This window comes from Cebus imitator, unplaced genomic scaffold (genome assembly GCF_001604975.1).
Source record: "Cebus imitator isolate Cc_AM_T3 unplaced genomic scaffold, Cebus_imitator-1.0 Scaffold154, whole genome shotgun sequence".
Lineage (NCBI taxonomy): Eukaryota > Metazoa > Chordata > Mammalia > Primates > Cebidae > Cebus > Cebus imitator.
The window spans coordinates 1,401,504-1,416,314 of NW_016107469.1; the positions used below are offsets into that span (position 1 = coordinate 1,401,504).

A 14,811-nucleotide genomic window follows, 5' to 3' on the forward strand; every position below is an offset into this window, starting at 1 on the left:
AAAAAAAAAAAAGTTAACATGTAATTTATTTATTTATTTTTTTGACATGGTGCTGGGATTATAGGTGTAAGCCAACAAGCCTGGCAACAATATGTAATTTCATTTATGTCTATGTCAGTTTCTTAAATATCTGACCATTCTGCAATACTCCGGCTTCAATTTGACTTTTCTGGACCATTAATATTCTCAAATTAAACCAGAGGTAGGACAGGAAGGGAGGAAAAAAAAGAAAGACTACCTGAATCCAACACAAATCCTAGAGTTTAAAAAAATAATAAACTTTGACAAGGAACAAGGATTCTACAATCAGTTATAATACTCCTCCATACACAATTATACTATGAATACTATTCTAACAAAGGCTGAAGTTTTCCTCTGACAACCAAGAATATCAGATGAATATTTAAATAGCTGGACAAAGTGTTTTCAAGTTCATGTTTATAGGCAAACTACTGATATACTAACTGAAAATAACTTCTCATTAAATGAGACAGCCAAGAATCTCCATTTCTTTATGTTTTTGAGACAAGGTCCTGCTCTGTCGCCCAGGCTGGAGTGCAGTGGCGCAATCTCAGCTTCACTCTAGCCTCAACCTCCGCCCACCTCAGCCTCCCAAGTGGCTGGGACCACAGGCACACGCCATCATGCCTGGCTTTTTTATTATTTGTAGAGATCAGGTCTCGCTATATGCTGCCCAGACTGGTCTCGAACTCCTGGGTTTAGGTAATCCACCTGCCTCAGCCTCATGAAGTGCTAGAATTACTGGCGTGACCCACCATGCCCAGCCAAGAATCTCTACTTCACATTTTATCAGATTAAACTGGAATGACAAAAATTCTATTGTCTGATTCTGGTTGGGAAATGTAAATATTAAAGAATAGTAAAATCAAAGAAAATTATCTAAAATAGATACTACATGTTTCCTGTTTTTCTGTCAGATTAGAATCATTAAAATAAATTTTTAGAATCACTAGCAGTGTTCCAAGTTGTCTCTGCCATAACTATTAACAATTATTAGTTATAATTCTGGGTTAATAACAGTGAATTACAGGTTTGTGTCTCATAGAATTTGCCAGGAACTTTGTATCTACATATTTTATCACATTGAAAGAAATTATACACACTGCTAAAACTGAACTGAAGCATAGTAGAAAGAAAATAAGCAACTCTCACTTTAATCTCTGAATGATTCTGTCAGTAGGCACTGATTGCATTGAAAATGTGACTTACAATAGTGGCATTTTCATAAGAGAATCGAAAACAAAAGCTCTGAAGGTCAGCAGCTTTGGGAGACTAGCTGTTTGGACAGCACTGTGAACTCTTGGTGGCATATGGTAGGTACTCAATAAATGGCTGTCGCACAACTAATAACTGAATGTATCTGAAGAGGCTTTAATAAGAATTTTCTTTCACTATTTCTATAATATAAAATGTATACTATTGCAAGCAAAAATATTAATATCCCCAATCTCCCACTGTTAAAGATCTAAAAAGCACCAAATGAATTGTGGAGCATTTGTGATTTTAATGAATCTCACTGAAGAAATTTTGTCTTCTATTCAATGGCAAAAGATGGTTACTGTTTTAGCAAAAGATTGCTATGCTTCAGAACAGTCTAGGAAAACACTAGGTATTAATAGATTTCACACACAATAAATAGTCTTGTCTTGCATTTTACCTAAACATATTCAAAACTAGAGACTAAATTATTAGGGGTAGAAAATAAGCCCTTATATAAAATGTGGTCATACACGTATTTAAGTCTCATATCAGTGCATTCTTACCAGTTTCTGGCTGACAGAATGCATACTGGCTGCTAGAGGAAGAGCCCATGTTAAAGTCTTCTGAACTCTGTGCTTCTTCAACAGTGATAACTTCTTGACTTCCAATTTCTTCTAACTTGGGTGGCTCAAGGGTAACAATATCAGAATCATCACTGGCAGTCCCAATATAGATACTGTCTTCAGCTGTCTTTTCTTCCTCTGCCTAAAGAATCATGATTTTAGAGACAGTAAATTCAACAATTATTTAAGGGCCTTTTATTTTCTTAGAATATAACAGTACTAAGTATTGCAGTAATTTGAGGTTAAAATAAAAGATATTATCCCTACCATTTAAAGGATTATGCAATAGTAGGCTCATCATAGAGCTTGAAAACACCATCAGGTCCCTTGACAACTCTCAGAATTAGACCAGACCACTGCCTTCTGGGCTGCAGAAGCTAAGCCCACCTTTACTCTTCAATAACCACAGAAAGAAGAGTTTATTTCTCTCACAAGTTCCATGGGTCTATTCAAGCACAACTCTGTAGTGTGGGAGCCCAAAATAGACTCACTGAACTTTTCTGGTTATGTATGTAATAAACTTCAACACTGTAACTTGTGCTGAAGGTGTCCCCAAAAGTTCTTAAGTTGGAACATAATCGCCAATGTGATAGTACTAAGTAGTGGGACCTTTAGGAGGTGACTGAGTCATAAGGGATCCTCCCCTGGGAATACGATAAAGGCCTTTATGAAACAGACTTTATGCAGCATCCAGCCTTTTTCGCTCCTCCCCTTTTAAGGATGTAGCAACAAGATGCCATTTGGAAACAAGAAACCACGCCATCAGCAGACACTGAACTTGTGCACACTTTGTTCTTAGACTTACTTCCCAGCCTCTAACTACGAGAAATAATTTCTGGTTTTTTTTTTTTTTTTTTGAGATGGAGTCTTACTCTGTCACCCAGGCTGGAGTGCAGTGGTGCAATCTTGGCTCACTGCAACCTCCGCTTCCTGGGTTCAAGCGATTCTCCTTGCCTCAGCCTCCCGAACTGCTGGGACTACAGGTGCACACCACTCTGCCCAGCTAATTTTTTTATTTTTTTTTTTAGAGCCAGGGTTTCACCATGTTGGTCAGGCTGGTCTCAAACTCCAGATCTCGTGGTTCACCCGCCTTGGCCTCCCAAAGTGCTGGGATTAAAGGCGTGAGCCCCCGCACTCAGCCCTGTTCTTTGTAAATCACCCAGTCTCAGGTATGTTGTCGTAGCAGTACAAATACACTAAGACACCATGTAAAAAGTTCATCTAGCTATCTAGTTTCATACAGAAGTCAAGTAAAAGCCCAAAGGACAAGTCTTAGGTTGTTACGTAATTTTAAAACAAACCACCATTTTAGACATGAAACCTAAGGTTAATTTTTCAATACAATTCAAGAATGCAATCTACTTCCAAAGAAAATTATATTAGAGGTGAAAAGATAGATTTTTAACACAATACCAAGAAATTACTTTACTTAGATGTCTTCTAAGACATCTAACTTAATCAGAAGTTAAAACTGCTTATAATTCGAAACAGGAATAGAATGCATAAACAGAATTAGAGGCTTTATTTAGTATTCTAATGATACTATTTGACAAATATCTACAGAGTAAAATACACGTTTACCTCAGCTGTTGAGCTGGTTTCCTCCAAAGCTGGATAAGCAGTTTCTTCCATAAACACTGTGCCATTTTGGCTGCTTTCTGATATAAAGCGAAGATCAATATAATTATTTCTTCATTTAAAACTCTCTGTTGACTTTCTGCAGCCAACATATAATCTGGGTAGATAAACATCTATTCCTAATACACTAAAATGGATTTAATGAAATATCATATACTCCACTGTTATATATAGAAGTCACTCCACTGTTTCTAATAAATTTCATTTATTTGAAATTGTCAGAGGATAATTTTAGATATGAAAATGAAAGCATTCAAGGTTTTTTTTTTTTTTTTTTTTTTTTTTTTTTTTTTTTTTTTTTTTTTTTTTTTTTTTTTTTTTTTTTAAGTCAGAGGGAGTCTCACTCCGTCACCCAGGCTGGAGTACAGAGGCATGATCTCAACTCACTGCAACTTCTGTTCCTGGGTTCAAGCAATTCTCCCACCTCAGCCTCCCAACCATCTGGGATTACAGGTGCCCCCCACCACACCAGGCTAACTTTTTTTTGTACTTTGTAAAGACGGGGTTTCACCATGTTGGCCAAGCTGGTCTTGAACTCCTGACCTCAAGTGATCCTCCTGCCTCTGCCTCCCAAAGTGCTGGGATTACAGGCATTAGCTACCGCGCCCGGCCTTATTTCCCTGAATTCTTAGAAGTTCATTCAAAGTTCCTAAAGACCATTCTAATAGTTGTCAATGCCTGGTACCATAAGAATAAAAACTATGGCTTCAAACTATGATTTATAAAAATATATATGTACATGTACGTGTGTGTTTGTGTGTGTAAGTGCTTTACAAGGAAACAAACTATAAAAAACAAGGACTCAGCCTGGGTGCAGTGACTCATACCTGTAACCCTAGCACTTTTGGGAGGCCAATGCTGGAGGATTGGTTGAGTCTACAAGTTCAAGACCAGCCTGGGCAATATAGCAAGACCCTGTCTCTACAAAAATAAAAATTAAAAAATTATTTGGGCATGGTGGTATATGCCTGGAGTCTCAGCTACTCAGAAGGCTGAGGCAGGAGGATTACTAGGAGTTGAGGCTGCAGTAAGCCATGATCACGCCACTGCACTCCAGCCTGGGCAAGAGAGTGTGACCATGTCTCAAAAAAAAGTTGGAGAGAGGAAGTCCAGGCACAGTGGCTCATGCTTGTAATCCCAGCACTTTGGTAGGCCATTGTGGTAAAATCACTTAAGGCCAGGAGTTCAAGACCAGTCTGCGCAAAATAGAGAGACCATTTCTGCCAATCATTTTTTTTAAAAAGAAAGAACTCAAAACACGGAAAAACTAAATGTCAGTATGGGAGATATAAGAATCTCCTCAAAGAAAATGTGTACAAACAAAATGAATTCACAATATATTTTTAATGAAAAAGAACATAAAATACTAAGTTAAAAATTAAATATAAATTTATGAGCAAAGTATACCAAATATCAACAGAAGTTATTTCTAGATAAAAAAAATTACAGGCCATTTTAAATTGATTTTGCTTACTATTATTTTTTTCCCTATCATGAACATGCATTTCTTATGTAATTTAACTCCTGCAAAGAACAAGTGGAAAAAAAACATTTTTCAATGTTAAATAGCCCCTAACAGAAAAGTAATTTAATTTAGAGATAAGATTGCTCCACAGCACTTGGCTCGTGTCCAAGGACTCCCAAAGAAGTAAAGAAACTGTTCTTCAACATATGCAAATAAATGCGTATCTTGGAAGAAATTGTCCACTCAGATTCTCAAAAGGATTTCTGACACAAAAAAGATGAGAATCACCTTTTTTTTTTTAACATCTCTTCCTTGAATTTTTTTTCTTTTTTTTTTTTTTTTTTTTTTTTTTTTTTTTTTTTTTTTTAGAAAATCACTTCTCAAATGAGAGTAGTAATCAATATGCAGGCTTAAAAAAGTTAACAGGTACAATCTCTTCTATTTCTTGCCCTGACACATCTACTTTATTCTCCTGAGGGGTAAATGTTCTATATGCTTTTTACTGCAATTTTTTTTAAAAAGTAAATGAAATCAAATCCCATGGGAAGTATACATAACACAGATGCAATACAGTAGTCAAATTCCATTTTACCGAACTGGAACGAGAATACACATATATCTGAGAGATACTGCAAGTTCCGTTCCAAACCAACGCAATAAAGCAAGTCACACAAATTTTTTGGTCTCCCTGTGCATGTAAAAGTTATGTTTATACTATAATCTATTAAATGTGTAACAACATTATGTCTAAAAACCACACATATATTAATTAAAAAATACATTATTGCTAAAAAGTGCTAACAATCATCTGAGCCTTCAGTGAACTGTAATATTTTTGTCAAAGGTGATGGCTGCTGACTGACCACTGTGATAGCTGCTAAAGGCTAGAGCAGCTGGGGCAATTTCTTAAAGTAAGACAACACTGAAATTTCCCACATGGATTGACTCTTCCTTTCATGAAAGATTTTTCTGTAGCATGCAGTGCTGTTTGATAGTACTTTGCCCATGCAGAACAACTTTCAAAACCAATCAATCTTCTCAAACCCTGCCACTGCTTTATCAGCTAAGTTTTATGTAATATTCTAAATCCTTTGTTGTCATTTCAACAATATTCACAGCATCTTTACGAAGAGTAGATTGCATCTCAAGAAACTACTTTCTTTGCTCATCCATAAGAAGCAACTCCTCATCTGTTCAAGTTTATCATGAGATTACAGCAATTGGATCACATTTTCAGGCTCCACTTCTAATTCCAATTCTCTTGCTGCTTCTAAGACATCTGCAGTTCCTTCCTCCATTAAAGTCTTGAACCACTCAAAGTTATGAGGGTTGAAATCAACTTCTTCCCAACTCCTGTTAATGCTGCTATTTTGATCTTTTCCCACAAATCACAATTGTTCTTAATGGCATCTAGAATGGTGAATCCTTTCCTGAAGATTTTCAACTTACACACATTGCCCAGATCCATCAGAGCAATCACTATCTATAGCAGCTCCAGCCTTACAAAATTTCCTTATTAAATAATACAACCTGAAAGTCAAAATGATTCTTTGATCCATGGGCTACAGACTGGATGTTGTGTTGGCAGGAAACAAAGCAAGATGAACCTACTTGTAAATCTCCATCAGAGCCCATGGGTGGCTGACCAGGTATACTTGGTAGTATTCTGAAATACTTTTATTCTGAACAGGAGGTCACAACAATGAGCTTAAAATATTCAGTAAACCATATTGTAAACACATGGCTATCACCTAGGCTTTGTTGTTCCATTTACAGAGCACAGGCAGAGTTGATGAAACATGTTTTTGAAAGGCTCTAGGATTTCTTAAGGCAGGGTAAGTGAATACTGGCTTCAACTTAAAGTCACCAGCTACATTTGCCTCTAACAAGAAAGTGAGCTTGTTCTTTGAAGCCTAGAAGCCAGATATTGACTTCTCTCTAGCTAGGAATGTCTTAGATGGCATCTTGTTCCAAGAGAAGGCTGTTTCACCTACACTGAAAATCTGCTGTTTAGTGTAGCCATGTTCATCCATGATCTCAGGTAGATATCCTGGATAACTTGGTGCACCTTCTCCATTAGCACTTGCTGCTTCACCTTGCACTTTTATGTTATGGACATAGTTTCTTTCCTTAAACCTCATGAACCAACCTCAGCTAGCTTCAGCCTTTTTTCCTACGGCTTCTTAACCACTTTCAGCCTTCATAGACCTGAAGAGAGTTAGGAAGGACTTTGTTCTGGATTAGGCCGTAGCTTAAGGGAATTTTATGGCTAGTTCCATCTTCTACCAAGACCATTAAACTTTCTCCATGTCAACAATAAGACTACATGGCTTCCTTATTGTTCATGTGTTCACTAAGAAGGACTTTTAATTTCTTACAGAACTTCTCCTTTGCAATCACAACTTGGCTAACTATCTGGCCCAAGACACATAGCTTTCAACTTAGCTTTTGACATGCCTTCCTCAAATAAGCTTAATAATTTGTAGCTTTTGATTTGAAGTGAGAGACATGCAACTCTTCCTTTCACCTGAACACTTAGAGGTCACTGTAGGGTTATTAATTGGCCTGATTTCAATATTGTTGTGTCTCCAGGAACAGGGAGGCCCAATAAGAGGCAGAGGGAGTAGAGCAGTCAGAACACACACATTTATTAAGTTCACTGTCTTTCACAGGCATGGTTCATGGTGTCAATGGAATTACAATAGTAACATCAAAAATCACTGATCACAGATCATAATAATCATAATAACAGATATAATAATAATGAAAAAGTTTGAAATATGACAATTACAGACAGGCAGAGTAGTTCATGCCTGTAATTCCAGCACTTTGGGAGGCCAACGCAGGTGGATCATCGGAGGTCAGGAGTTTGGGACCAGCCTAACCAATATGGTGAAACCCCGTCTCTACTAAAAATACAATATTAGCTGGGTGCATTATGCATTCCTATAATGCCAGCTACTTGGGATGCTGAGGCAGGAGAATCGCCTGAACCTGGGAGGTGGAGGTTGCAGTGACCCAAGATCATGCCACTGCACTCCAGCCTGAACAACAAGAGCAAAACTCCATCAATTCAATAAAATACAATAAAATAGGCCAGGCGCGGTGGCTCACGCCTGTAAACTCAGCACTTTGGGAGGTCCAGGCGGGTAGATCATCTGAGATGAGGAGTTCAAGACCAGCCCAACCAACATGGTAAACTCCCATCTCTATTTTTAAAAAATTAAAAAAATAAAAATAAATGAAATATTACAATTACGAAAATGTGACAGAGACATGAAATGTGCACACGCTGTTGGAAAATGGCATTAATAGACTTACTAAACACAGGGTTGCCACAAACTTTCAATTTGTAAAAAATTTCACAGTATCTGTGCAGTACAATAAAGCAAAGCAGAATAAAATGAGAGAGAGGTATGTCTGCAACTCTGTAACATAATAACTGGAGAAGAGATTCGTAAATCTCTTGCGATAAATGAGTTATTTTTTTTCTTAACTTTAATAATGACAAGTAAATAAAAACTACCAAACAAATGACAAATTAATAGAAACTACCAAACAAATTCACATTAAATCACAAAACACTTATTTTGTCACTGGTACATCTGTAGCAACAAAGTGTATCTGAAAGCCCAAAAATATATTACAGCTGCAAATAAACAAACCCCTAAGGTAGGCTGGTGACTCTGGGTTCTGTGGACCTTCACTAAATCCACATTGAAGTTTTGCTTTTTTTTTTGAAATGGAGTCTTGCTCTGTCACCCAGGCTGGAGGGCAGTGGCATGATCTTGACTCACTGCAACCCTGCCTCCCAGGTTCAATCGATTCTCCTGCCTCAGCCTCCTGGAGTAGCTGGGATTACAGGTACCTACCACCACGCCCAGCTAATTTTTTGTATTTTTAGTAGAGGTGGGTTTTACCATGTTGGCCAAGCTCGTCCTGAACTCCTGACCTCAAAAGATCTGCCCACTTTGGCCTCCCAAAGTGCTGGACTACAGGCATGAGCCACTGTACCCGGCCTACACTGAAATTTAATCCTTCAATGACCACTTAGATTAGCCAGAAAGAGGCCAAGCGCAGTGGCTTGCACCTGCAATCTCAACTCTTTGGGAGGCCAAGGTGGGTGGATCAACTTAGGTCGGATGTTTAAGACCAGCCTGACCAACATGGAGAAACCCCGTCTTTATTAAAAAGACAAAAATAGCTGGGCATGGTGGCACATGACTGTAAACCCAGCTAATCAGGAGGCTGAGGCAGGAGTATCACTTGAACTGGGAGACAGAGGGTGTGGTGAGCCAAGATTATGCCACTGCACTCTAGCCTGGGCAACAAGATCGAAAGTCTATCTCAACCAATCGATCAATAAAAGATCAGCCAGAAAGGCCACCCACCTGGAAAGAAGGCAAGATTCATAGTATCACTCATGTATCCTATTTTTTTAAAAAATCAGAATTTGTGAAATACTTACCTCCCTGCTCTATCTGCTCCCCTTGCTCTAAAGATGAACATTCTTGGGTGGGCTCACAGCTGTCAGTGGCTGTCACAGAATTCACCATTTCTACATCGGACCCCTAGGGAAAAGCGACAGTTTTTCAGTTATTTGCCTGTTAGCTACTCAAAGCTAGTTTTGACTAAATGTAAATGTTTCTTCCATTATTAAAAGTCTCAGATGCAGCCAGGTGCACTGGCTCACACCTGTAATCTCAGCACTTTTGGAGGCTGCGGCAGGTGGATCACGAGGTCAGGAGTTCGAGACGAGACTGGCCAACACGGTGAAACCCTGTCTTTACTAAAAATAAAGAAACTAGCTGGGAGTGGTGGCAGGTGCCTGTAATCCCAGCTACTCGGGAGGCTGAGGCGGGAGAATTGCTTGAACTCAGGAGGCAGAGGTTGCAGTGAGCTGAGACCACGCCACTGCACTCCAGCCTAGGCAACAGAGTAAGACTCCGACTCAAAAAATAAATAAATAAATAAGACAAGTCTCAGATGCAGCTATACTCCAAAGGAACAGTCTGACAAACTTTAGTCCACAAGGGGCTATAGCAGTAAAAATGCAGAATGGAGTCCCCGTTTAAATTCTAAGTCAAGTCAGCCCAAAAGTGAAATGCTCTATTTTATGAGCTCAAGCAGTAAATTTAAATCCCAGAGAATAAGGGTCTAAATATAATTAATTCTGTAACTATTTGTTTCTACTTAACATTTATGGAACTACTCTCTAAACAAGGCACTTTACTAGGTGCTGTGGAGTATAAAAAATTCAAATTCATAGCTGGGCGTGGTGGCGTGTAATCCCAGCTACTCAGGAAGCTTGAGGCCAGAGAATCGCTTGAACTTGGGAGGTGGAGTTTGCAGTAAGATTATACCATTGCACTCTAGCCTGGACGACAAGAGCAAAACTTTGTCTCAAAAAAAAAAAAAAAAAAAAATCAAATCTAAAATTCGAATTTACAACATATTCAGAGAACAGCCATGTGCAAATAACTACGTATTATGGCAATATAAACTAAAATGTTTAAAGCTTTAATGGCACAGATTAAATAAACCTATTAGGTTAATGAATACACTCCTTATACAATTTTAGACTACCTTTTTATTCTGAGATTATCTTTCCTACTTTGATGTCAGACTATCTTTTCATTAGTAATAGTGGATCATACAATTTTTCTTTGTGTCATAATTAGCAAAACAAAGTTAACCATTAAGGTGATTCTGTCTCTCCCTATGTCCCCATTACAGTCTGCTGACACATACAATCGAAAGGTCTGCATTCTCTTGATATACGTAACTCAAAACAGCCAAAAATTAAAGAATTCATGAAAAAAGTATCATTTTAGATGAGCCCTAAAGAGAATTCTGAATGTAAGACTCTGAGGCTGTCTATAGTGGCAGTATAATGGCAGAAGCTAAAGCAAGGTTACAGTTGGATTAGCAATTGCTGGGAAAGCCAATTCTGGCCCAAATCAGAATGGTGGTAATGGGAAAGGAAAAGGAGACACATGTAAGAGACAACAGCAAGAAAGAGAAGAACCTGGAAAGCAGATATAGAAAGAGAGAGAGAAAAGTACAAATATGATTTACTCTGGGACATAATGTCTAATATAGAACACCCTAATGACATGCTTGACTAAGTGCCAGAGAGGTCTGCTGTCATATTCCACCCTGCAGATTCACAGGTAAGACTCCCATAGCTGCCTTGCTCCTCTACTGTTAATTATCGTTGAAGGAGAAGTTGCTATGGGAGTTGATCTAATCTTTGAAGAAAACAAGTTAAAAATAGAAGAGTCACTGAAGATTTTAAAAAGAATCATCATCTCAATCTCAAATGATATAGTTGCTTTTAAATTTTGAAAATTTAATGCAGAAAAGGCAATCTTCTTTTTTTCTGTTAATGTTTTCTAAACAACATAACTACCTGAACCTTAACTAATCAAAGTAATGGTTAAAAAAAAAAATTTTTTTTTTTTTTCTTAATGTACTTTAGGTTCTGGGGTACATGTGCAGATCGTGCAGGATTGTTGCATAGGTACATACATGGCAAGGTGGTTTGCTGCCTCCATCCCCCTGTCCCCTGTATCTGGCATTTTTTCCTGTGTTAAAAATTTAAATTTTTATTAAGAAAACAAGTGAGGTTCATGGGATAATCACTGAAATAAGAAAAAAAAAAAAAAAGAAAGAAAAGAAAAAAAAAATCAAGTGAGGTTTACAATATCCTAAAAACAAATGGGAAAACTATAGATAAGTCCACTAAAAACTAGAATAAGTGTATTTCTGTTTATCAGTATACTGTCATTTTTCTATAGTGAACATATATTACTGGTGTGAGAAAATAAAATGTACAAGTTAGGTACACTTGTTATACCTATGTCAATCTTTTATTATAAAATTCATTTTGTTTTAGAGTTCTGGCCTTTTTCATGTCAAGTTCTGCTAATGTAAGTGGAACACATGCTCTCCATTCTCCTTTCTGATCTCTTCAAATCCAGGATCTATTTTCTAACTGCATAATCTTGGCCAAATTACTTAACCTCTCTAAGCTTTAATTTAATTTTCTCAACTATAAAACGAGAATGAAAACAATCTATGCCACAGTAAAACGTTTAAAATTATATAAGAACAGGGTGTGGTGGCATGTGCCTATAGTCCCAGCTACTTGGGAGGCTGAGGTGGGAGGACTGCTTGAGTCCAAGGAGTTAAAGACTACACACTGCACCATGACTGCACATGTGAACAGCCACTGCACTCCAGCCTGGGCAATACAGCAAGACCCCATCCCTTTAAAAAAAAAAAAAAAAAAAAAAGACAAAATTGGCTGTGCACAGTGGCTCACGCCTGTAATCTCAGCACTTTGGGAGGCTGACGTGGGCGGATCATTTCAGGTCAAGGAGTTCAAGACTAGGATGGCCAACATCGTGAAACCCCATCTCTACTAAAAATACAAAACATTAGTTGGGTGTGGTGGTGCGTACCTGTAATTTCAGCTACTTGGGGAGACTGAGGTAGCTTGAACCCAGGGGGCAGAGGTTGCAGTGAGCCGAGATCGCACTACTGCACTCCAGCCTGGGCAACACAGTCACACTCTGTCTCAAAAAAAAAAAAAAGAGAGACAAAATTATATGAAAATGAAAGTTAAGGCCGGGTACAGTAGCTTACACCTGTAATCCCAGCACTTTGGGAGGCCGAGGCACATGGATCACAAGGTCAGGAGATCGAGACCATCCTGGTTAACATGGTGAAACCCTGTCTCTTCTAAAAATACAAAAAATTAGCCGGGGGTGGTGGCACATGCCTGTATGTAGTCCCAGCTACTAGGGAGGCCGAGGCAGGAGAAGCACTTGAATTTGGGAGGCGGAGGTTGCAGTGAGCCGAGATCGTGCTACTGCACTCCAGCCTGGGCAACATAGAGAGACACTGTCTCAAAAACAAAAACAAAAAAAAAGAAAGAAAGTAAAGCACGAGGTCTGATCAATAATAAACCCTCAATAAATACTTCCCTTATGTCTCAAAGCTATGTACAATAATGTAGAAGATGCTGGCTCATGAAGAGTTCTCAGCAGTGAAGTTTAACATAAGTGGGAAAATGTCCACTGGAACTTTTTGCTTAAATGTAGAAAAAGAATGTTCTTCAAAGAACACAGTTTATACCACTGGTAATATAAATTTTACAAATTACCTTATAAAAATTATTAAATATCATACCTCATGATTGATGACTGTCCAACCACAAGATGAATCACTGTCACTGGAATTTTCAGACATTTTTCAGGTCTACAAATACAAAAACATATTGACTTGTGGGACACATTTTTTAAAATTCTAGACAAAACATTGTATGTGACACTAAGTTTGAAAAGTGGTTTACTGTCTTCCAGGTGAAACAGAGACAAGCCACCCATAGATTTACCACGCAGAACATGACAGTACCGCATACCAGTATGAACAGATATAAGCAAACTTCTAAGACAAGGAGATCCTCCTGGACTAGAACAGTCTAGACCGTCATATTGTTGGAATGAAAAAGAAAGTTAGGTCTGAAAGAAAACACAGCATTTGGCCAGACAGAGCTGAAGGAAAAGGAGAAGCTAATTTGACCATGTGAGGAGAATGGTGAATGGGGAGCAGGCAGCAATAGTAAGGGACTCTATTTTCATAGAACAGTAAGGTGTGAAAACATGGCTGCAGAAACTGAGAGGCAGAGGGAAACTGAAGAGCTCCGATGCCAAGCCAAATGAAGTCTGTATGTTGGCAACATGAAGCAATTTACATTTTTCAAACAGATAAGAAACACGATCAAACTGTTTTTACGAAAGTAACTGTGTGAGCAATACTTCAGTTGGATTAAAGTGGGGCGGGGAAGGCCAGAGGCTGGTTACAAACACCTCGTCACTGGCAACAACCTAGACTCAAGCCCTAAACCAGCATACGAGGGTCACTCTACCTGGTTTTTTCTTTTTCTATCTGAAACACCTTTAAGCTTCAAAACCCAGCTTATTAAAGCAAATAGTATTCCTACTGATTTATTCTACATGTATCTTATACTTCTATTACTGGACATATACTGTGAACACATTAGATCCAAGTTCTAATAGAACTCTACTGCAGACAATAAGGAACTAGTGCTTAAATGAGAACAGGGCAAATATACAGATTTAAATAATGTTTTTTTTGTTTGTTTGTATTTTTAGTAGTGATGAGGTTTTACCATATTGGCCAGGCTGATCTGGCCTCAAGTCAGATCCATATAATCTGTTAATTATTCTGGAAACTCTTGTACATTAATATTTCAAAAAAAAAAAAGAATACAAAGAGGTTGGCCACTAACAGTATAAAAATTAGGATGTTTCAAATGAATTATTCAAAACCTGACACAAGACATCAGTTGTGTAACTTTTGAGGTCATGATAGAGCATTTTGTAACAGGCTCACCTGAGGTAATCTAACCGATTTCTAATTTCAATTGATTAAGGCTCAGGCAGTTTATAACTCTATAATTTTAAAAGTAAACTTACATGAAACTACTAGGGTAAAATAATTTTTTTCTGTCTAGTACAGATTATCTAAAAAGCTAGTTTGAAACCCCCATAGGGTATTAACCATGGAAATACATAAAGAATGAGCAATTAAATTTGCAGGGGGAAAGCATAATGATCAAAGAAGTCTCTATAAATGAGTTTGCAAATTTGATAGCATTTTAAAACTAAATTAGCAGTTGCCAAAATTTTAATATTGAGATAGTACATTAAAATGAAGACTTCTGGAGCCAGAAGCAGTGGAGAATGCCTATTAATCCCAGCTACTTGGGAGACTCAGGAAGGCCAGGAGTTCAAGGCTGTTATGAGCCATAATGATCATGCCTGTGAATAGCCA

General features: G+C 37.9%; 1 protein-coding gene across 6 annotated transcripts in view; it reads right to left on the bottom strand.

Annotated features, from left to right (window-relative positions):
- CCPG1 (cell cycle progression 1) overlaps window positions 1-14,811 on the bottom strand; it is an 85,132-nt gene that overhangs the window by 56,141 nt on the left and 14,180 nt on the right. For all 6 annotated transcript variants that reach the window (XM_017543354.2, XM_017543356.2, XM_017543355.2 and 3 more), the window contains exons 2-5: window positions 13,144-13,212; window positions 9,416-9,518; window positions 3,426-3,502; window positions 1,785-1,986 (exon numbers count right to left, since the gene is read on the bottom strand). In XM_017543354.2, coding sequence (XP_017398843.1) covers window positions 1,785-1,986; window positions 3,426-3,502; window positions 9,416-9,518; window positions 13,144-13,203 — 442 coding nt within the window. In that variant the 5' untranslated portion in view covers window positions 13,204-13,212. The remainder of the gene's footprint in view (window positions 1-1,784; window positions 1,987-3,425; window positions 3,503-9,415; window positions 9,519-13,143; window positions 13,213-14,811) is intronic.